At 45.7% G+C, this 23,754-nt stretch overlaps 2 protein-coding genes across 12 annotated transcripts in view; one reads left to right on the top strand and one right to left on the bottom strand.

Annotated features, from left to right (window-relative positions):
- Nucleotides 1–1,318: 1,318 nt before the first annotated feature.
- Nucleotides 1,319–10,061, bottom strand: ATXN1L (ataxin 1 like). Of its 4 annotated transcripts, none has more exons than XM_006091188.3 (2): nt 9,900–10,061; nt 1,319–8,908 (listed from the first exon to the last, which is right to left on the bottom strand). In XM_006091188.3, exon 2 carries the CDS (start codon nt 8,790–8,792, stop codon nt 6,726–6,728), a length of 2,067 nt encoding a protein of 688 aa, XP_006091250.1. In that variant the 5' UTR covers nt 8,793–8,908; nt 9,900–10,061; the 3' UTR covers nt 1,319–6,725. The 4 variants fall into 4 exon arrangements, with proteins under 4 accessions (XP_006091250.1, XP_006091249.1, XP_006091248.1 ...); XM_006091187.3 differs by having other exon boundaries at nt 1,319–8,911; XM_006091186.3 differs by having other exon boundaries at nt 9,639–10,061.
- A 3,963-nt stretch (nt 10,062–14,024) lies between these two features.
- The window catches only part of LOC102442877 (IST1 homolog), a 14,322-nt gene continuing 4,592 nt past the window's right edge, over nt 14,025–23,754 (top strand). For 4 of the 8 annotated variants that reach the window (XM_023756032.1, XM_023756038.1, XM_023756039.1 and 1 more), the window contains exons 1-5: nt 15,050–16,264; nt 18,343–18,523; nt 19,030–19,117; nt 19,779–19,862; nt 22,331–22,441. In XM_023756032.1, the coding sequence (XP_023611800.1) occupies nt 16,087–16,264; nt 18,343–18,523; nt 19,030–19,117; nt 19,779–19,862; nt 22,331–22,441 (642 nt within the window). In that variant the 5' untranslated portion in view covers nt 15,050–16,086. The other 4 variants (XM_023756035.1, XM_023756034.1, XM_023756033.1 and 1 more) reach the window with 4 other exon arrangements.

A 23,754-nucleotide genomic window follows, 5' to 3' on the forward strand; every position in this document is an offset into this window, starting at 1 on the left:
CAGCAGCACTTAGGAATATGTTAATATAAATAGCTGCAATATTAAGGTCCATAGCACCAAGAAACTCATGTTTGAGAGAAGAGGTAATTCATCATTTTAATCATTTCCCAGAGCCATTGTAGGATAATGCAGAATTAAGGTGATATGAGAACTCAAGTCAATAGTGGGTCAGGGCCAGAGCAAAGTGACCACTCTGGCAGTTGGTATGGTTGCCAAATCATGGAGGAGACAAGAGCTGAGGTCATTTCTAAAAAGCTTCTGTGATGGTACAAAACAAGCACAGAACTTTCCTTAGCCTGCAACAAAGGTTGTGTACAGTTTAGATAATTATAGATCTTGAGGTCCAGAAGGAAGTGCCCTAGTTAACTTGTAGCCAGAAAAATAACTATGCCAGGAATGTGGACCTCTTCCAATATTATCACAAGGAAACTTGGACGCTTCTCTGACCTCCATAGGTTCAAGGCTATTCAATCGTGTTAAGTGACCCAACACCCGCAACCACCGAACTAGGGTTGTCTTTCCAGGCAGGTTGAAATATTTCTGTTCTGAAAAGTACAAGAATTTCAATAAGCTTAGTATGACGTACTGGACATTTAAAAGAAAGTAATTGAACCAAATGCCTTTTTCTCAGAGCTCCTTATTGAAGGCCTACTTGGGATCCTTCAAAATGGTTGTGTATTCACTATGTGTCAAAGATTATTCTGAGCATTTCACATGGATTATTTCATTTAATTTTCAGAACTATAATAGACTCAAGAGTTAGATGCCTGGATTTAAAATTCTGCACTGCTATTTAATAACTATGTAACTTCAGGTAAGTTATTTGACCTCTTTCTTGGTTTCCCCACCCATAAATTGGAAATAACAATACTAGCAATAAATGATTATTAATATATAATGCACTTAGGATAGTTTGTGGCACATAGTAAATACTCAATAAGTGTATCTGAGTCACTATCTTGTATCCCAGTGTTTCACCTCTACCGTGGCAAGCTTTCTAAGAAGCAGTAACTATCATTGCAACTGACTTATTCCAGCAATTTCTGGCAGTATTCCTGAGGAGAGACTTTTACAGGTTCTTTTGACCAACTGTGGAAGTATCTAAGTCTATAAGTAGACTTCTGGGTCTCTGACATACACAGCAACAAAATGTGCAGGCCATGCTTCAGCACCAGCTCACATAATCTGCCCGGAGTCCACCACATGAAAATGGGCACCTCTTGCTCTCTATTACAAGCTCTCCCACGAAGGGTTTCTATCCCCCACCCAATGGCCATCATCTAATGCTAGGATAGGAAAAAGGCGCAAACACCAAAAGGAAAAGCTAGTAGTTTATATAGATAGATATATAGATATATAGATATTGATATATATTGTGTTTACATAGTCCACAAGTTAAATGCAGGTATCCATAAGAAGAGCATTAACAATAAAAATACAATCTGTGTGTAGCCAAGTACAGAGACTTAAAATGGTAAAACAGCAAAAAGGATCTCACAAAAGTACAAATATACAGTACAAATTGATTTATTTAAAACAGTTACAAAAAAGCACAACAAAATAGAGATTATCCTTAGAATTATTAATGCTTTGTTAAAGATCAGGTAGGATTAGAGGGTAAGAAATGGTATGGGTGGGGGGAGCACCTGACTAGTTCTAAGGCTTTAGATACAATGCAGTTGATTACATATTAATTTAGCCATTACATACTGGGGATGGTAGTTGGGGGTCAGTAATTTATCTACAGGGAACTCCTACACCAATCAGATCCACCCAGACCTCCCCAGTGCCGACCTTCTCTATTCCTTGGGACCCTAAAGCCAATTGAATGACATTCCCATCCTTTCTCCACCCCATTCCATATTCATATATTCTTCCCTCCCCTAAGGTGCTGTGCAAGCTGAGAGCAGTTTGCTCTCTGCAGCTGGAACATATAATTTTGGCTACAGGGATCCTGTATTTGACTAGGAAGGTTGTAGGGGACAGCCTTATTTTTAATACTTCAAGTTTGCCACGAGAACAGTCGGTTTTCCCCCCAACACAAGATTCTCTCAAATGTGAGTATCAAACAAATGAGGGATGAACTCTGCCTTCAGCAATACCAGCAATGCACTAACCACTCAGCTCACAACTACGTGCAAACTCCCTGTCCAGGGAGTGGGTGTAAAACCACTGTGTCATCAGCTCACACTCGTGCTCTCTCTCTCTGATGAACCTCAGTCCCCATGACAGAAATAAATGCTTGCAAGTTTGACAATAGGTAAAGGCACATGGGCTTCTGCCACACACACTGCAGACAGGAACCCAATTTGAGGCCACCTTCACTGCTGAGCATTTGCAGTTAGAATGGCTTTGGGACCACACAGACTTTTGAGTTTGCAATCTACAGAGGGAGAATCTAGGCTTAACAGAACTATTAAAGAAACTTTAGTGTGAAAAGTGCATTTATTACTACTGTTCCTGCTGGGGAGGTTCAGCAGGGCAAACCACACCACCTCTCTTCCTTCCGCCCCAGGCACTGTGCATAGTCTGCAGGTAAGGAGAGAGTGCAGTCAACGCTAGCATCTTGAGGGCCAGTGTTATCTTAGGCCCAGACCAGGCTTCTGGTCCAAAGAATGATCCTAGAGTTGAAAGAGCCACTGACAGCTGCAGAGACCCAGGTGCTTGTTTTATTATTGCATAATGTGGAAGGCCTTCCCTACTCCAGGGAAGCTTGAAGGGCGAAGGCTTCCCAGCAAAGGGCTAATAGGTTCCTGGTCAACATCCAACTTAGCACAGTTCAGCTCTTCAACTGTAGTGTACACTTTTTCCCATCTGGAAAGTATTGTAGCTTCAATGTGGTTTAGTAAACTTAGCCCTAGGAGGCCAAGAAGCCTCCCTAAAACTTGGCCTCTGCCCTATTTACTTTGCTTTTAAGACTGACCTAATCCCCCATGGCCAATTAATCAGGTTATCTTTACTCCAATGGACCCAGGCCCTTTCCCAGTGAATCCATGTCCACCCTCATCTCCAGTGTGATCACTCAACTCTTCAATATGCCTGCCTGTTGCAAATTTCAATCATACCACCAACCTGTGCATCTCCTATGAGTGAAAATAAAACTAAACCTCACTGAGCGGGGCTATTTCAAACTTCAAACCCTTTCCCAACCCCAGACCAGATGAACTGGAGCCAGGTGAACCTCCCTGGGATGCTGGCACAGGTCCTAACCTGGTTCCCCATCATTCATTTTTAAAAATAGAAGATACCACAAAGGAGAGAAATTAATACACAGAAAACACCCACTTGTAGGACCTGCTTGTTTCTCCCTCAAGACACTCAGATATTTGGAGCCAAAGGGCTTCTGATAAGCACTAAAGCCACATCCCTTTGGATTCACCAGCCCGCCAGCAGCAAGTCATACTATTCCTAGTCACCGAGACTTTGCTATAAAGTAACACTTGCACAGGTGAGAATTGAAAGGATGCCTGGATTTCATGTATATGGCCAGAGACATGGAAGGACAGAGCTATAAAGGGCAGCAGGCAGGACAATGAGCAGACAGCAGCAGTGGCAAAGCAGCACAGACCAAAGCCCTTGGCATAATGATTAACTGGGACCAAGAGTGTAGAAGGGTAAGTCCAGATCCACTGGGGCCCCTCCGCATAGATACGAGTGCTCAGCTCTGAACTCTCAGGCTCTGCTTCCCCACATAGGCCCCTCCCACTGCCATGTACACTAATCTTGATAGGAATGGTGATGGCAATACCCATCCTTGACCTGGTTCCCCTCCTTTCAAAGTGGTATAGTCATTTCCACTTTGTGTCAAAGTTAGCAGTCCTCCTTTCTATCCCTAAGCTCTGGGAATGTCCTACCCCTGACAAGGGACCGGCTCTGGCCTTCTTCAATTGCCTATTCCCCCAAAAGCTGACAGCTTCCCACTAAAATGCTCACTCTCTCAAAACCACTTAGATCTCTTGCAAACTTATGAAATTCCTATAAGGAAGAATGGACATGCTATAAGTTACTCTTACTCCTCGTGCCTGGAAGACTGAACCAGAGAGAAAAGGCAAAGGGAATGCCACAGCTCTGACCAAGAATTACAGCACAGAGCTTCTTTTTCTGGGAGACCATATTTTACAAAAGACACCTCTGCAGCTCGGCAAAATCAAGTATTAATATATTAATTACATGCTCACGGCACAGTATCAGGGGAGCTGCTGGCATTGCTTTCCCAGCAAGAGACAGAAGAGGAACAGCAGCAGAAAGGGCAGCGCCCAACTTGTCAAGGTGCACAAGGTTTTCTCTTTCCAGGATGAAGTGGAAGTTACCGGGCTGGGTAGAGGAGGGTTATTTGATTTAAACTACTTGGCAGGTATCTGGTTAGATATAGATTTGCTCCCATGAGAAGGAAGCTCAGTTGGTGTCCCTGATGGACATTTCTTGAGTGTCTACCATGTGCACGTCACTATATTCAGTGGATGAGCCTTCCTATAGGAAGGCTGTTTCTGAGAAACCCGTGCAAACAATAATCCCTAGGGATGAGTTGCTCCTGGAACAGCCAGAGAGAAGACCTTCTCCAAGGGCCATCCTCTGAGAAGATTCCTCAAGACTCAGCCCCAGAGGCCCCCACGGTAGGAAATAAACCAAAGAAAGCAGCATTCAGAGAGAATGGGGGAACAGAGAAGGGAAAGGGCATGAACCCAAATGAGTACAAGGTTGAGTGTTCACCAGACAAGGTTGGTGTTTGGTTCTGAGTGAACCAGAGACTTAAGTACTTGCGGTCAGGTCAGCAGCTTCCTTTGGATGAGCCTCCAAAAGGCGACTGACCAGGTAACTGCTCTCAAGGAATAAAAGAGTGGAGTGTAGGGCTTGTAAAAAACAAGCCAGTTTCAGCCACTTTGTTCCCCCAGGAGAACAACCTTTAGCACCTGAACACTAAGAATGACTCCATTCTCAGAACTCCCCCTCCCCCCAGGAGGTAGGTAAGATTATTTATCCCCATTTGGCAGCTGGGGAGGAAGTGAAAGAGTGAGAGGTCACAAGACTTGCCTAAAGCCTTTGACAGAGCAGAGATCAGACCTCAGAGGTTTGAGACTCCTGATGACAGGCCAGGCCTTGACCCATCCGAAGACATTTCTAAAGGAAATGCCAGGATCGTACCCTGGGAGAAGCCTCACCAGAGAGCTAGGTGGACAATACCCTGAGTTGCTTCAAGAGTCTAAAGACCCCTGAAATACAAACAAAAAACCCACCCACTCACCTGAAAGCTGGTGGGGGAGCCTAATTCTCAATACCCAGTAGAATCCCACAGCCTGAGCTGCTGCTAAAAGTTGTAAAAAAAAATGTGGGCTTAAGACACAGAGGGGCAAATGCAACTAAGATTGAAAATACTCTTTGCAGAGGAATACCCCACCACAAAATGAAATCTAGGTGACTTCAGGTATTGAACGTCATCGAGACTATCCCAGAACCTTAGAGCTGGCTGTAACAGGGGACAGCGAGGAGAGGAAGTGGAATTAAAATGGGAGGAGCTGTGTAAAAACTGCCCTGCCAGGTGTATTTGCCCTGACCCAGGGCACAGTTCTCTTCTTGTTTCTCCACCAAGCTGTTCTGCTGCAGAGGGGACATGATTCTTTCTGAGTTTTTAAAAACAGAGAATATAATTGAAGGGGAAACCAAAGAGACCCCTACACACCAAAAACTAGAGGTCTTGGTCAAAGTAAACAAAACCAGTTTTGCAGAAGGGGAAAGGCAGTGCAGCTACAAATTAGGCCCAGGTCAAGAAACCATGCAGAGGGGTTAGGGCAGCAGAAGGGTGGGAGCCACGCAGGCACTTAGGCACAACACAGACAGAGGAGGGGTGCAGGGCCTGGGGAAAAGGGTCCACTGGTTCTTTCAGAAGTTACCATTACCAACTAGATTCAGTACAATTTTGTAGCAGGTCTGGCATGCTGGGTAGGAGGAGCTTTGTTAGGTCAGCTACCTTTCCAAAAAACCTGCCTAGAGCCCGGTCAGTCTGGCCATAAGGTCTTTCTCCCAAAGTCCCCTGACTGGGTCCCCGCCAAAGCATTACTTCTCTCTCCTGGCGCTAGAAGCTTGTGGAAGGAATGGTGAAGAGAAATGGAAAAGGGCTGAAGCAGGATCAACCAGAGTCCCGCAGATGAGTACTCCTCCCCCACAAACCAGCCATAGACATCTGTGTAACAAAATTACCCTTTAAAGTGCACAGCTCTCAAAAGAAGAGTTCTGGGTGGGAACCCCCTTATTCCAACCATGGGGCCTCCTGCCCTCCCACCACAAAAAAGGAAAAAAAACTTCAGACAGTTGAACTGCTACTATAAGCTGTGTATCATCATTTTTGGCTCTTTCTTTGCTCCCTCCCTCTGCCACCTGCCCCCCAAACCTGACTTTCCCCTTTCAGGAGCTAGGAATGGGGAGGAAAGAACAGGGAGGCCCTGATATTTGGAATGTTTCTTATTCTGCATGCACCCCCTTACTTCCTTGGCCCAGGCCTGCTGCTCCCCATCACAGTATCCTCTGGGGATGTCCTAAAGGATGCCACAGGGTAATGAGCAACAGACCCTGCCTTGGGAGGCTGCCTTCATGCCTCCTCTCCCCTCACCTCCCGCCCCCAATCTCACTGCCAAGAGAGCCATTCCCTGCTCGACATGTGCAAATCCTCTGCCTGCTCACGGTGAGGCCCAGCTCTGGGGTAGAGCCCCAGTCTGGTCAGGGAGAGAGGTTCATTTTCCTGCATTGGAACGCCCTTCGATGGACAGCTTTACCTCCTGTGGAATGAAAGAGGGACGGAGCATCGCAGCCCGTGCCTCCTCCCCTTGCATGCTGTATCTTTGGAAGCTCGGAGCTGGCCAGCAGGCCTGAGCACCAGGCTCTGGCTGCGGGGGCTCTACCATTCGGGAGCCCTCGCCCGACGGCTGGCTCTTCCCCTCACTGTCACATTGCTCTCTGGGTCCCAAGACTGTCCTCTCAGGCCTTTCTCGGGGGGTACCCAGCTGGCCTGGGGGAGCACAGCTGGCCTGAGAAACTGAATTACTGTTCAAGCTCTGTAAACTGATAGAGATGCAGACATCTCCCACCTGTAGCCGATGGCAGGGCAGAGAGAAGAGCTGTGCAGTCCGCCCAGGGCTGCAAGAGGACCAACCCTGACCATAGACAAAAAAAGGGTGCTCGGGGGGCACTTCGATGCTCACTTTGCTCTGCTGCTCACCAACCACGAAATGCAGCATGACAAATCCAGGCCACTGGCTCTCCTGAATGTCCACGACTGTGCTAGAGTCAATCTTCAGCCCCCCGCTCACTTCGGCACTGCGCACAAAATCCTGGGTCTGGAGGTCCTCCACCCGCTTCAGCTCCCCTGTAGCCAGCTGGATGATGGCGCCTTTCATGAAATGGGAGGGCAAATGGGAAGAGGTAATGGGGGGTGGCGTTGGCTCCTTGTCTGTGAAGATGGCTCTGGCCTGCGTGTCCGAACTTGATGCCATCAGGATCTCCGAGCCCATGGGCAGCAGGCCTGCATCGGTTCCAGTGGGCACCAGGTTGCCATTGGCTACAACCATTGCTTTGGGTAAAGGTCTATGTTTCACCGGTTCCTGATGGGACTGAGGGCAGAACCCCCGGGCCTGGTTTTTCTCGGCCATCTCTGCTGGGTTCCTGGCTGCCCCTCGCCCCTCACCCTGATGGTCAGGGGTATGATGGGACAGGTTGAGGGGGCTAGGCTCATCCTTCCTCTGAGCTGCCACCACACGATAGTCCTGAGAAGCTAGAGCGCCAACCACCCGCTGGACCTCGAGGTCGGTGTCGGGGGTCCCTCGGTGTGCTGGCACCGCCACCTCTACCCGTGCAGTCTGAGAACCTGAAAACAACTGTCCATCCACCACACATTCTACCACTGGCACCGGTCCCTGGCCGTCGCCCTTGTTGTTGGGGGAGTCGAGGGCTTCGCTTTCCCGTCTTACTAAATTTCTCTCTCGCTGTCTCTGTCCATTGGCAGGGGCTGCTTCCAGAGCAGACTGGCCCTCCTGAGGGGTAAGAGCTGGGCTGGCACCAGTTGGAAGGGCTTCATGCAAGGTGTACCCAGCAGGTAGCCTGGACATCTGATAATAAATGGGCATCCGGCCTGGAGCGAGGTCCAGTGGCTGAGTACTGGAGTGATGTGGCAACTGCCCAGGTGGGGAGGTGGCAGAGGGGGTTTTGTTGAATGAGTGAGCCGGGGATGAAGCCTGGGGGGGAGGAGTGGTTCCTTCTGCCAGGAGCGAGGCATATGGCACGAAGTGTGGAAGGTGGGAAGTGGCAAGGTTGGCAGAAGGGGAAAGGAGGGGACTCGGTAGGAAGTTAGGTGGCACAGCATAGGGAAGGCTATAAGGAGACCCAATAAATTGCAGAGAGGTGGAGGGGAGCTGAGCATAGTGGATTGGGGGATAGGGGATTCCTGGGTGTTGAATCAGTGAAGAGGCTACATTAAATGTGGGGGGCAAAGGGCTCATGTTCACCACAGATGGGAGGCCAGTTGGGGAGAAGGTGGCAGGTGGCACAGCCACCTTATACAGCATGCCATACTGGTCCACCGTCAGGCCAGTGATGGCCTCAGCCCCATCACCCCCCAGGCTGACTCTGGCTCCTGCCTGGCTCTGCCCTGCCACCACCACCCCTCGGGACCACTCAGAGGCATCACTGGAGGGTGTGTGGTTAGTTGAGCAGCTGGTAGTTCTCCCCATATCCTCGCTGGTCACGGGGAGGTCTCGTTTCTTTGGTGGAAGGCATTCCTGACTCCTTTCATGAACAGGTTTCATATTGCTTTGTGATGTTCCTGGAGCCTGGAAGGGGTCGGCTTGCTCCTTGGGGCATCAGAAGGGGCTTCTCTGTGGCTCCCCTGAACCCTCTCTGCTGCTGGCTGGGGCGCCCACATCTGCTAGGGAACAAATCAGAGGCAAAGAAAAGTAACCTAGGGGTGAACCAAATCAAAGGAAACAGCAGGAATGTGCCCACGCAGGAAGATGTAACAAAAGGGACTTTGGAAAAAAGGAGGTATGAGAGAGGGCCAGACAAGGATGCTACCCTCCTTACTCATTCAGCCTAGGACATGAAAGAAACAGTCATAAAACCACAGAGCTACAAGGACAAGCATTCAACAAACCCAGAGACCAACAGCTTCATGATTAGTTGTGCCTCTGATGGGGACCTTGACTATTCTCAGCATTCTTCCCTAAGAGGGAATTGAACACATGGTCTTTGCTGCTGGCTCTTTCCTCCTAAATTTCTCCTTTTGCCACCAAAGACTACTGTGCTATCTTCTTTCCTGAACATATGACCTCATCCTCACTTCCTTTTGCCAGCCTCATTTGGATTATGATCTCACCTATTCCCAGTCCACCACCTCAGGCCTGATTAAACTCTCATTCTCTTTTGCCTCATATCACCACCATTTCAAGAACCCAGGTGTAAATAAGTACTCAGGTCTGCTTGTGTCTTTCTTTTTTTAAACCTTGCTCCCTAAACCTGTTATGAACATTAGTATCTTCTTTGTTCCAGGAAATAACCACATTCAAACTTGGACTCTGTGGGGAGAGTGATTGTAATAGTGTTCTACCATTTATTTGTTTTTCCTCCTCCCCAAAGAGCAACAAAACTCGTCTGACCTCACATAGACTTCGTGTTCCCTAGTCTGGCAAGACTTCTTTTCTTCTCATTGACCACCTGCAATTTGCCTTCTTCATTCATTCCCTTTCCTTTTTCTTTTTGTGTTTTCTTTTGTCAATGGCTCCTTTTCCACTGAAGGTCTGCTCTAGGCACCGCTTCCTAAAATTCTGATTCCATTTCTCCAAATATGCCTGTTTGTTACTATCTTAGGTCTGTATGATTGGTAAGAAAGTTCTTTCTCCCCTTTCTCTTGTTGTCACCTTTCATACATGCTTTTGTCCATTGTCATAAAGTATCTTTTTGGTCTGAACACTTCAATGCATATGAACTTTGTCACCTATTTCTTCCAATCAGGCTCCAGTGCTTTAGATCTGAAAAGAGATTTCTATATTACAGTCTGTTCTGTTTTCCACTGTTGAATCCCAGATATATATACATATATATATATATATATATTTTTTTTTTTTTGCAAAAAGGTATCCAAAGCTCCTGTAATACCTGAGCTTCTGAGCAGCTGTAGTAAGAAGCAGTGTTCGCCCCGCTGGTGTGGGAGCCTAGAAAACAGACATAGGGATAAAGTAAGAAGGAGCCTCACCTCTGACCCCTCCCAGGAGCATCAAGAAAAGTAATTCAAAAGCCACAAAGACATTAAACTCCATGAATCCTTGCCTAGTACTCTTCTCTAGCGGCAACAGCACATGTATCTGTAGGAAGACATCCCTGGAAAAAACTTCCCATGTCAAATCTCACTGTTTGCCTTAACATTAGATCCTTCGTTCTCTACCTGTACCTCTTCCCCAAAGGTTAAATTTACTTCCAATCCCAATCTCAGGTAAATGCACAAATACAAGTGGAAGACTCAACATTGTTCCCAAGTGAACAACGGGAAGCAGGAAAAATCAACTTCACAGATTTCACTTTTACTCCGACTGATGAAAACACGGTTGTGGAGGTTATTTAAATGAGAAAAGCGGCACTAGAGAGAAAAGAACAATTATTTATGTTTCTGGGGCAGAAAAAGAGGTCAAGGGGGAGTTACTCAAGGGGAAGCCTTACTAACAGATTTTCAGGATTAAAAAAAAAAAAAAAGAAAGGTCTCCCGTGTGTGTGTGTAAAATTTCCTGAGTGACAACTCTGTACAAGTGCTGAATCAGGTAGGACAAAAATGAAAAACATTGCCTTGCTCCTCATGCAGCTAACCGTGGGAAAACAAACTCCTGCCAAACTCAAAATCTGAATCCACACATGCCAGAAACATCAAGTGCTGAAGCACAGAGCCTTCATCCCTGAAAACACAGAAAGCAGTACTGACCAGGGCTCAGAAACTACCCATTATCCCGCCCAAGTCCTACAGAACCAAGCTGAAGGCAACATTTCTCTTAAGATTGGCCCAGTGGGGATATGTATATATACACACACACACATATATACATCCATACACACAAGAAGATGAGGAGAGGAGACACCAAGCTGGAAAGACAAATTCTTAGTCCCACAAACACGAATTACACCAGGGGCACAAGTCGTGCATCCCTCCTTTGCTGGGCAGTTCCAGTAAAGGAAAAGCCGTCAGCTTTCTCCCTCATGCCCGGCCAAACACTGGGGTCACACCTTCAACCCTAGGCATGAGCCTGGCTCCCTGCAACTAAAACACTCAAGAAAATAACCTGCCTCCAGGTCACTGCGGGGTTAGCCAAACACAAGCTCCTGAAAGGGCTGCAAGAGGCAAAGGGTCTGCGGGAATGACAACAAAGGGCCCAGCCTGGGTACCGGGTGCCCGCCGCGCCAAACCCATTTCGGAATCGGAAACCTCGGCCTCGGGAGGGGCTCCCGGGGGGGTTTCCCAAGGGGAAGACGCAGCCTGCCGCCCCGCTAACGGGGGAGGGGGGCTGCTCCGGAGAGGCTGCCAACGCTGCCAGCAGAACCCAGGAACCGAGAGGCTGAACCCTGCCAGGGACCAGCCTTCGCGGGGGGCGAGAGGTGCGCCCGCCAGGAGGAGAGGGGCTTGGAAGATCCCAGGGGGCACGGCTTCCTGGGACGCCCCAACCCTTGCTCCAAAAAGGGTGGGGGCCCGGATGGGGAATTCGGCGTTTGGGGGGGAGGGGTCGTCCCTTCAAGCAGAGGGGCAGGGGCGAGGGCCCGCAGGTGATGCTTCCTTGTTTGGGGGCCCCTTCCTGCCCCGAGGACTCGGGACACCCCGGCCAGAGGGACCACAGCCGCGGGGTGGCCGTGGCCCGAGGCCGCCCCCCGGGCAGCGTCCGCGGGGAGTGCGCGGGGGTCCGAGCGCGGCCTCTTTCGCCGCCTCGGTCCGCGGTTCGACGGGGCGGCGGGCTCCGGGGGCCGCTTCCTCCGGAGCCCCGAGCCCAGGCCCGCTTGGCCTCCGCGGGGCCGGCGCGGGGCCCTCGCTCCCGGCGACACTCACCGGCCCATCTCACGGCGCTCTCCGGGCTCCACCCGCTCGTGCCGGAGCCGCCGCCACCGCGGCCGCCGCCATCCCCGGCCCCGGAGCCGCCCCACACCCAGCGCCCCCCCCCGTCGGGCGCCCGGAGATGACGTAAGCGCGTCCCGCCCCAGGCGCGCGGAGATGGCGTCACAGCTGGGCCCGAGAGTGACGCCCCGGAGTCCGCCCCCCCCACTGCCCCCCCAACCCCAGACGGGAGGGGGCTGGCCATCTGCCTGTCACCTCCGGCGCCCGCTCGGATGGGAAAATGAAATCTTCCCCAGGGGGCGGGGTCACGTGAACAGGGCTGGGCCGACCCCTCAGCTTGACCCCACAATGACCCCGCAGTCTTGCTACTCCAGGAAATTCTAGGGGTTCCTGAGCTGAACCCTGGGGTGTGGCCATTGGCGATCCCGGGCTTTCTGGGCCTGATTTCTTTTCTTTTCTTACCTTTCCTTTTCTTTCTTTCTTTCTTTAAATATATTTTTATTGATTTCAGAGAGGAAGGGAGAAGGAGAGAGAGATAAACATCAGTGATGAGAGAGAATCATTGATCGGCTGCCTCCTGCAGCCCGCCCACTGGGGATGGAGCCAGCAACCCCTGCTTGTGCCCTTGGCCGGAATCGAACCCGGGACCCACTGAGCCAAACCAGCTAGGGCCTGAGCCTGATTTCTGAAACCCCGGAGGCCACCAGGCCCAGGAGAATAAAGACATCCCCCTGGAGACCCAGGGTGGAGATGGGAGCTCTTTAAGAATTCAGAAAGGGCCCTAGTGGATAGATAGAGCGTGGGCCTGCGGACTGAAGGGTCCTGGGTTCCTTTCTGGTCAAGGGCACATGCCCGGGTTGCAGGCTCAATCCCCAGTAGGAAGCGTGCAGGAGGTGGCACCATCAATGATTCTCTCTCATCATTGATATTTCTATCTCTCTCTCCCTCTCCCTTCCTCTCTGAAATCAATAAAATTATATTAAGAAAAAAAGAATTCAGAAACCTCTCTGAGGGGATCTAGGGGGAAAGTGAAACAAGCAGTGGGAGGTTTGTGAGAAATGAGAGGAAGGGGTTTAGTACAATGGGGAGCCGCTTGACTATGTGATGCAATGTTAGGTCAGCCTTCATTGCCAATTAACTGCTAGTCAACTTCATAGTAACATGAACTTCTGATTAACTTAACTGAAATAAAATGGACACCATTTGAATTTGTGCTTCGGTTACAATACATCTATGAAAAAAAAAAAGTAGTTCTGCATACAGAAAAAAACAAACTAAACTGAGAAAAAAATACGTTTACCTGTTGGAGAGACATTGGATTCTGAGTGGATTTTTCCCCTTGCAGTTTCTGCAAACTTTGTTCAATAAATAATCATTGCTTTTTGGCTGATTTAAAAAGTACTGACTGTGCCCTGGTCCCTACTAGTTCCTATCTGGCCTTTGGAAAGTCATTTTACTACTTGACTTGGGTTTGCACTTCTGCAAAATGAGAAGCTCAAATTAAATGAAGGGGTGGGAGTAAAATGTAAATAGAAGAGCTCTAAAAATTTTAAGTTAAAAAAATAGGCAAACATGTACAGTGCAATATCATGTATTTAATGTTAAAAGACATAACATTATAGTTGCATAGGTATCTGTATAGAAAGAGTGGAAGGATGTGTAACAACTAGCTAATGTTGGTTATTTTGGGAGAGGAAAGTGGAATTGGATGGTGGCCGAAAGAAACAAAAGGAACTTATGTTATTGTTTGGATTTTTAATGAAAATATTACCTTACAAATATTAAAATAAGTTAAAATAAAAATAAAGAAATACAAATAAAGTGTATGACCTCTAAGATTCTTTCAAGGGAATCCTTAGATCTCAATTTCAATATTTTCTCACCTTGATGGGGACAAAGAATCATCAAAATTATTGAACTGCACACACAAACACACCCACACCCACACACACACACACACACACACACACGCACACACCCCTTGAACCCGTGGGTAAAAAATAGTGAAGCTACTGATGTGTAGCCATCTAAATCAGAGGGCTTTGCTTCATGAATATTAATATTACTCATGATAGTCATCTCTCTCAGTTTGGCCAAGAAGGAAGTCCTGTGGTCACTCAGTGATTCCGTTTTAGCACTAGCTGGCATTCTGGTTTCTAGGTTCATTGCTTAGCTCACTAAACTGGCATTAAGATTATAAAACAGACCTCCTTGAACCATCCAGGTGTATTCAAGGGTAGCTCATTTTTCCCAGATCAAGAAACACACTCCGAGGTCTGTTTTTCAGACAAGTTGAAAGAGCAGACACAGGTAGATGCAAGCAAAAAAAAAAATGTTTTTGACTACCAGCCATTAATTACAATTACGTGGTGCAAAGGCATGTCTGGTTAAAAAAACAGGATGTTCTGATTGGTGAAACACAGGTTGATTTCCTGGTTTGGTGCTGCAGTCGCAAAAGGGTGGGTCATCTCTCTGCTGTCTCCTGTTTTAGAAATCTTTACTCCAAGCAATCCTGATGTCTTTGGTCGTACATATTGATGGTAGGAAGCTCCATCGTGTCCGTTTAACAGGAATAGTAGTGATAAGTAAACTAACATAGTTTTTAGACTTAAGACACTGAAATAACCAAATAACCAAAAGTTACCTTATCTCTCTAAAAAATCTGTATTATTCTCTGATATCTGGATAATTCTTATGTAAGTTATTTCTATTAAGTAAACCTGGGGTCTTAGACACTGTAACTGGCTCAATAGATAGTTGTTGAATGAAATCTCACAAAGATACCCCACACCGGGAGACCTTCCTTGCTAATTCCTTTGCTCCCATTTCCTCATTTATGTTCTCTTACCTAGTTAACCTGTTTGCTATCTGTTCTCAATCTCATCTGAGAGTCTTTCTGTTTTATTTCACCAAGTTTTTTTTTTCTTCCCCCCACAGAGTTTAAAGAACTGATGAACTGAAAGGAGATTTTTGAAGGTATTTGGGATATCTGGGGACTGGAGAATTAAACTGCAATGTTTTTTTCCACCTCTTCGCTTCCCCTAGGTTCATATTGAATTCCTGCGATGTGTGCAGATTGAATTTGTGCGATGGGAGAGCCTACGCTACCCTGTTGGTAGGAAAATAACGACAAAACCCTGCCGGGCTGGTTCTGCTCCCTGAGCAGGCAGGAGTTTCAAACCAGCTCTCCGTGTTGCCTGTTTCCTCTTTGTGGTTTTTCTAGACCTGTACCACAGGCATGGAAAGCTCAGACCATTATCCCAGTTTGGTTTTATTTTTGGTGTTTTGTTTTTTGTTTTTTGACGTTAAGGGATCAAACCAGAGAGAAGTACTTGTAACTTGGGAAACCATGTGTGTCATACCAAGGGGAGGAGGTGGCATTTTTCCTACTGTCGCATCTTCCTGCTTGTGTGCTTCAGCATGTACAGGTGTCATGTTAGGAAAGGAGATTCCACGTTGCATGCCAGTGGCAGAAGACAACAACTAGCCTCAAGCATGTATTGAAATTATTGAGATACTGAGCAGATTTTAGCTTTCCCTAGGAACATGTTGGTGCCTGGCATTGGATGTCCAAATATGGAAACGTGCCATGTTTTAAGCTTGTGTTTTATCTACTTCTCTGAAAAATTCTATGTCCTCATTCCCATGTGCTTTTAATGCTATGTGATCTCTTCCTATGGGGATTTCCCTTTCAAATTCATTAATATTTTATTTAGAAGGAGGACTTACAATTTCTCCATAAGTGAGTAATATGTCCTGTGGGGAGGGGAATCACACTTTATTGTCTGCTTCCTTAGACACTTGCCAAAGACTTTCATGTTTGTCAGAAACTTCCTGCAGAACTCTCAAAAGTTTCAGCAAAAACACTGACGACTGGAATAAATTGGAGGAAACGTAACCCCTATTTGAATGGCAAGAGTCATGTGTGTGGAATGGGTCCGTGGAGAAGCAAGTGCCGCCAGGCCATTACTGAACAGTTTGGAATTCATTCCATGGGGCTTGTTGAATGAATAAAGTGGATGTTGAGAAACTGGAGCTCCCATGACACTGATAAACTCTCTCTTTCTCTGGGAAACTTGCTCAGAGTTGCTGTGCCTTGTGGTGAAATCATGTTCGGCTCTGTCTTCAAAGCTGATCGCCTTCGGGTCAACTTGCAACTGGTTGTCAATCGCCTAAAACTCCTGGAAAGAAAGAAAAGTGAGTAATACTCCAGGCAGGCCAGCCAGCTGCCTCTCTGATCACTGTGCAATCTCCCCTCAACTCCAGTGCGCCGGCTGATATACCTCCTAAGACCTTACTAACCAACTTTGGAATTTATTTGTTTTAAAACTGTAAGAGAAAGTTTATTTAGAAAGTCACAGAGGTAGAAGTGAGCTGTAGAAGTGTAGAAGAAATGGACTCAGGAAGCATGTTACAGAGGCAAAGGAAGGGCCCTTGTAGCTTAGGAGAAAGGGAAACACCAACTTTGGAATTAAAATAATGTTTCTGACTGGGGTGAATGTGGGAATGATTATTACAGTGATCAAATCATTTAAAAATTTCCAGTGTCAGCTCTGTATCTTGACTGTATCAATATTGCTGTCTTGGTTTTGCAAGATGTTATCACTGGGGAAAACTCAGTCAAGTGTACCCGGGGTCTCTCTGTATTACTTCTTACAAACTTCAAGTGACTCTACAATGATCTCAAAATGAAAAGTTTACATTTTTAAAATTTATTGTTGACAGTATTACAGATGTCCCCCCTCCCTCCCCCTTTAGCCAGTCTCTCCCCCTCCCCAGGTCTTCACCACAATATTGCCTGTGTCCGTGGGCTATGCATGTATGTTCTTTGGTTAATCTCTTCCCTCCCCTCCCCTCTGAGATCTGTCAGTCTGTTCTATGCATCCATGCCTCTGGAAAAAAAAGTTTAATTTTTAAAATATGTTTCCAAAGGTTTAAAATGTAAAACAATATCCCGATTCCTGGACTTCTCTCCACCGAGGCAGAGAACTTTATCTAGTCAAACTTTTTCAAATGTGCAGTAGCTATGAAGTTTGAACTCCCAGGCACATTTTTTCTGGAAAGGATTCCTTATCCTTTTTCAAATATCACCCCCCCGACCACCACCACCACCCAAGCCATTTCTTCCATCAAGTGACAGCTCAAGTAGCATTACACTCATGCATAGAGGTAATACGTGTTATCGTCTTTTTTTTTTTTTAATCTTCTATCTTTAAGTCCAACTGACTAGTATTTTCTGTTGCCTTTTGCTCTCTCCTCATTCCACTGGGTCACATGAGTGGTTAACCCCTCGATAAATAGAAAAACTGATGATCTCTGATTATGAGGAGGATTCCAGTGAAATAAGTATTGTACATAAATGCAGTTTTCTGAGTGCCCCCAGAAATCTAGGGTGTCCCAAAAAATGTATTGAGTAAGTATAAAGACTGTGTTTATTAAAATACATTTCATTTCAAAATTGAGCTATCAGCTGTCAAAGTGTATATACCTTTTTTGGAACACCCTGTATAATTTATTGGTAGAGAGGTAGTAGTTGCTCAAAGTTTCAAATTGATTTTTGGGCGTTACTTAGCCAAATCTTGGCAGCGGGTGTTTGGGCATTATGTAGGTAATAGGGGCCTAAGGAAAGTACCCCAAATAAATGAAATTTAGCCAAATCCAGTGGTTCCCCTTTTGTTACCATGAACAATGAAGATGACATTGATGACATCCACAGAACTTGTGAATTTTAAAATGCATGCTCACATATTCTTTTATTTGATCCTGATAATCCAGTGATGCATATTATTATCCAGATAAGTTTTATACTCTTCTTACAAATGAAGAAATTTAAACAAGAAGTACCTGAGTGATTTGAGATAAATAAAGCAAATTAACCCTGTCTTATCTAAATTGATTTCTTTAAAAAAAATATTTTTATTGACTCCAGAGAGAAAGGGAGAAGGAGAGAGAGATAGAAACATCAATGATGAGAGAGAATCATTGATCGGCTGTTTCCTGGCACGCCTCCCACCGGGGATCGAGCCCGCAACCCGGGCATGTGCCCTGACCGGGAATCCAACCATGAAAGCTCAACCACTGAGCCACAACAGCCGGGCTAAATTGATTCTTTTTTTTAAAGGAGGTAATAATCTTGACCTTCCAGGGTTCTATTTGTAACACAAACTATAACTGGACACACAATAAATGTTTGTTGATATTAGGATGGGTGTAACAGCAGCTTAGCATTTATCTGAAACACATCCATTTTTCTATGTGTGTGCTTTATGCTGCAGCCGAGCAGGCCCAGAAAGCAAGGAAGGAGGTCGCTGACCATCTGGCTGCTGGGAAAGATGAACGAGCTCGGATCCGAGTGGAGCACATTATACGGGAAGACTACCTCGTGGAGGCCATGGAGCTCCTGGAGCTGTATTGTAACCTGCTGCTGGCCCGGTTTAGCTTGATCCAGGCCACAAAGTGAGACCTATTGAACTGGCATTGTTTCTCAGGCTCAAAGGAGTGATAAGGCATCCCTGCCCCCTATGGCTCTAACTTTTTGGGACTTTGTCTCTGCTTGAGAAGAATATGTCAGTCCAAAGAGCCATTTAAAAATAAACCAAATAGATGTCCTTCCTCCCTCCCCCGCCAAGCTGTAAAAATATAATATAAACTTGTAGTTAGAAAAGTTGGAAAATACAGCCAAAAAGAATCCATGATCACCAAATCTGGAATGAGGATTTGATTTTGGTATATTTCCTTTCAGTTTATATATGTATACTTAAATGTATGTATGTGTGTATAAACGCAAGTCTGTGTGTTATATACTTTTACATACATATATGTACATAGAAGTCCATATTCTAATTTCAGCTTAAAAATTTTATTATAACATTATATTTTGAACTTTGTCCACGGACTACCTTTGAAGCAGTGAAAGAGGGAAGCAGAAAGCTCCGAGCTTCATGATTTTGTGCTTTGCTTAGGGACCTGGATTCTGGTCTGGCTGAATCTGTGTCTACACTAATCTGGGCAGCTCCTCGACTCCAGTCAGAGGTGCCTGAGCTGAAAATAGTAAGTTTGATGAGTTTTAACTACATGTGCCGTGATTGTAAGTGAGAGTATCACTAATGTTACTCATTTAGACTTGGGGAATCCTATCCTCTCTTAAAGAATAACCCCCTCCAAAAGTATTTTTCCGTTAGTCTTTAAGTGAAAAATAAATACTGTTTTTAATGACAATGTAGGGGGGGGGAACCTTGCCTAAAAAAATAAAACTTGAAATTAAGTTTCTTTTATGGGGGAAAGGGTGTCATAATTTATATGGTGTTTAGAATTAGAGGTTTATCAGATACTTAAAAACAAAGCAAAGTGCTTATTTGCCTTTATTATTTTTTTAAATCCTCACCCGAGGGTATTTTTTTCATTGATTTTCAGAGAGAGGGAAAGACAGAGAGAAATATTATGTGAGAGAAATACATCGATTGGTTGCCTCCTGCACCCTTAACCGAAATCGAACTCGGGACCCTTTGGTCCGCAGGCTGATGCTCTATCCAAACCGGCTAGGACGCAAAGTGCTTATTTTGTTATTGCTGTTTGATGCTAAAAGAACATCGTTCCAGGGAGGTAACATGCAAGTGGTTTTTGCTCTTTCGGTTGTTCTTTATCGAAAGCAAATCTGCCATAACTTGACGCATTTTGCCTTTCTTTCTTTCTTGGTGATGGTTTGCTGCAGGTATCTGATCAGCTGTGTGCAAAGTACAGCCAAGAGTATGGTCAACTGTGTCGAACCACTGAGATTGGAACTGTCAGCTCTCGGGTAGTACCACTTCCAGAGGCACATTTTTCTAAACCAAGAAGTCTGGGAAAAGCTGAGCAAACTCAGAACACACAATTCTGTGCAGAGTGAAAGAATAATAGAAGTAATTTTTGCATTGGAGGCAGAGGAACTTGGATAAAGCTCTTGGATTAGGGAACTCAGAATTATTTTGGGGGGGACTCAGATCTTTTAAAGGGGGTCAAATATATGGTGACAGATAGGAACTAGATTTTTGGTGGTCAGCACCTTATAGTGCAGTGATGGTGAACCTTTTGAGCTTGGCGTGTCAGCATTTTGAAAAACCCTAACTTAACTCTGGTGCCGTGTCACATATAGAAATTTTTTGATCTTTGCAACCATAGTAAAACAAAGATTTATATTTTTGATATGTATTTTATATATTTAAATGCCATTTAACAAAGAAAAATCAACCAAAAAAATGAGTTCGCGTGTCACCTCTGACACGCGTGTCATAGGTTCGCCATCACTGTATATAGTGTATACAGATATCTATACTAATAAAAGGTTAATTGCTAATTAGGATGGACGTCTTCCGGATGACCATCCGGATGTCCTTCAGGACAAAGCCGCAGTGGCTGCCTGAGGCTCAGGCAGCCATGGTGGCCACCAGTGGCAGCAGCAGTGGGGTGATGGGGGTGGCGCCTTCCCCTGATCAGCCAGGTTGCCTCCAGCAGAGGGAGGCCAGACTGCGGCTTAGGCTGGGGGCCAAGGCAGAGGCAGTTAGGGGTGATCAGGCCGGCAAGGGGGGAAGGTAGGGGGGATCAGGCTGGCAGGGGGGCAAGGTAGGGGTGATCAGGCCAGCAGGGGCCAAGGTAGGGGTGATCAGGCAGGCAGGCAGAGGCAGTTAAGGGCGATTAGGCAGGCAGGCAGAGGGGTTAGGAGCCAGCGGTCCCAGATTGCGAGAGGTATGTCCGTCTGCCCATTTAGGCCCGATCCCTGGGGCCTAAACTGGCAGTCGGACATACCCTGAGGGGTCCCAGATTGGAGAGGGTGCAGGCCGGGCTGAGGGACCCCCTCCTCACTCCCCCTGCACAAATTTCATGCACTGGGCTTCTAGTTGATTTATAATGTTCTACACCTGAAACTTATATAATGTTAGTAACCAATGTTACCTCAATTAAAAAAAATTAGAGTAGCCCTGGCCAGTTTGACTCAGTGGTCAGAGTGTCAACCTGCATACCAAAGTATCTCGGGTTCAATTCCCAGTTAAGGGCACGTACCTCAGTTGCATGTTCAATCCCCAGGGAGCGTGCGGGAGGCAAATAATCGATGTGTCTCTCTCACTTCAATGTTTCTCGCTCTCTTCCCTCCTTCCCCTTTCCTTCCACTCTCTCTAAAAATCAATGGAAAAGATATCCTCCCTCCTCGGGTGAGGATGAAAAACAAAACAAAAACTAGAGTCAATAAAACTGAGATGATTCTTTATTTTTTAAAATATATTTTTATTGACTTCAGAGAAGGGAGGAGAGAGATAGAAACATCAATGATGAGAGAGAATCATTGATCGGCTGCCTCCTGCACGCCCCCTGAGGGGATCGAGCCCTGAAATCTGGGCATGTGCCCTGACCAGGAATTGAACCTGTGACTTCCTAGTTCATAGGTCGATGCTCAACCACTGAGCCATACCACCTGGGCTGATTCTTTATTAAGAAAACATTCATTTTCCTAAATGTAATTGGCCTAATAATACAAAAGAAGTTATTGAAACTTTGAAGTTTCAAATTTTGAACATCTTACATAATTCAGGACTGACATTCAGCTGGACACAGGCATCTGGCTGAAGTAGTTGTTTCAGGCTGTTGGACATTCTCATCACTCAGGGTATCCATTCTGATTCCTTAATATCTTGCTGTACTTGTTGTTGTGTATGGTGAATATTACCTCTGACATAATTCAAATACTTGTCATAAAATCAGAATTCTTGATTCACAATATTTTTATGTCTATTTTTTTCTCTTATTCTACTTGGTTTGAGGTTCCTTCACCCCAGGAAAGGGCTGTCTTATAAGGAGGGCCCCTCCTTGTTGTTGCTAAATTATATATCTTTTTTTTAAAAATCCTCACCCGAGGATATGGTTTTCAATGATTATAGAGAAGGAGGAAGGGAGAGGGAGAGAGATGTGAGAGAGAAACATCTACCAGTTGCTTCCCATATGCGCTCCTAAGGGGATTGAACCCACAACCTGGGTACACTCCCTGACCAGGAATCAAACCCTAGACTCTTCTTTGCATGGGAAGATGCTCTAGCCAATTGAGCCACATCGGCCAGGGCATTAAGTTATATTTCTTTTTAAAATCATACATCTTAAATAACAGTGACCAGAAAGATGAAGAGCAATGATGCAGAGGTGAAAAATCACCTACACTTTTTTTGTTTCTTATTTTGTAAGGGTGTGTGTGTGTGTGTGTGTGTGTGACCAACTCTTGTTATGTTCTTTATTTTGCAGGTAATGTATAAATTAAATGTGAACAGTCTACCCCAGGTTTTAGTGGAACAGTATCTGATAGAAATTGCTAAGAACTATAATGTGCCATATAAATCCAAGGCAACCATCAAGGTGAGTACTTTCAAGAAGGGAGGATTGATTTAAAGCTGAGGTTTTTATTGTGCACTGGAAGATTTTTTTTTTCTACTTATGAATGTGGCTCTCGGGGTAGCTGTCAGGATTGTAAATCAGGTGAAATTTGTACCTTTTCTCCGCCCACATACTTTTCCTAACAGAGTTTGACTTCTGGTAACCGTCAGATGACCCTTCTAAGTTGTTAACAATAGAAGAGAGATAATAATTGTTAATAGTTATTAACAAATCTCATAAGCTTGTCGAGATGATTAAATGAGCTAACACGTACAAGGGATTTAAATGCAATGCCTGGCCCATCACAGATGTAATCAAATTTTGCTTTTTATCATCATCATTATTATCACCGAAGGTGGATTAAGCTTCCACAAGGTGGTCATGGTCTGTTTTAAGGCCAGAGGGATTTCTCCCTAATGCCTCTCAAATCACCTCATATGGGAAGTGACTTATTTTAGCCATTGATAAAATTGTCTGTGGTAACTTTATAAAGGATAGCCTTGTCCTCAGGCACCAAACGTGTGCTTAGTGCAGGCATGAAGCCACAAGGGAAGTCTGTTCCGTCCTCTGTGTTCCCACTGGGCTGCCTTCCAATGGATGAGCAGCATGCATCATGTTGGGTTGTGGTTAAAGGGCACGCTTGTCTTTTCTGGTGCTTTGTTCCTGATGGTTTCCTGATAGGGACTATTTTACCCATTTTTTTTCTCTTTCAAAGAGTTATATGTTTTTTTGAAAAAAAATGACACATTGTAAAAATATAGATAATACCAAAAGGGACTGTGAAGAAGTAAACGCTACATGAAATGGTAGTAGAGATGTGCCCAAGGGCTCAGCCTTGGACCTCTTCTCTCTCTTCCCTACTCTCTGGGTGATTTTATCTAACATCCTGGTTTTCTTTTCTTTTCTTTTTAATTTAATTTTGTTTTATTTCTTAAAGTATTACAAAGAGTATTACATATGTCTCCTTTCCACCCCGCCCCCTTGACATTCCCCCGGCCTCCCCTACCCCCCAGTGTCTTGTGTCCATTGGTTATTCTTATATGCATGCATACAAGTCCTTCCGTTGATCTCTTACCCCCCCCCCAACCCTCCCCAGGCTTCCCACTGTAGTTTGACAGTCTGTTCAATGCTGCTCTGCCTCTGTATCTATTTTTGTTCATCAGTTTATAATGGTCTTTATTATCCATAAATGAGTGAGATCATGTGGTATTTTTCTTGGCTTCCCAGGGGCCGGCGCAGCCTCACAGGGGCCGTCTCAGCCTCACAGGGGCTGTCTCAGCCTCACAGGGGCCGTT

This window comes from Myotis lucifugus, unplaced genomic scaffold (assembly GCF_000147115.1).
Source record: "Myotis lucifugus unplaced genomic scaffold, Myoluc2.0 scaffold_88, whole genome shotgun sequence".
NCBI lineage: Eukaryota > Metazoa > Chordata > Mammalia > Chiroptera > Vespertilionidae > Myotis > Myotis lucifugus.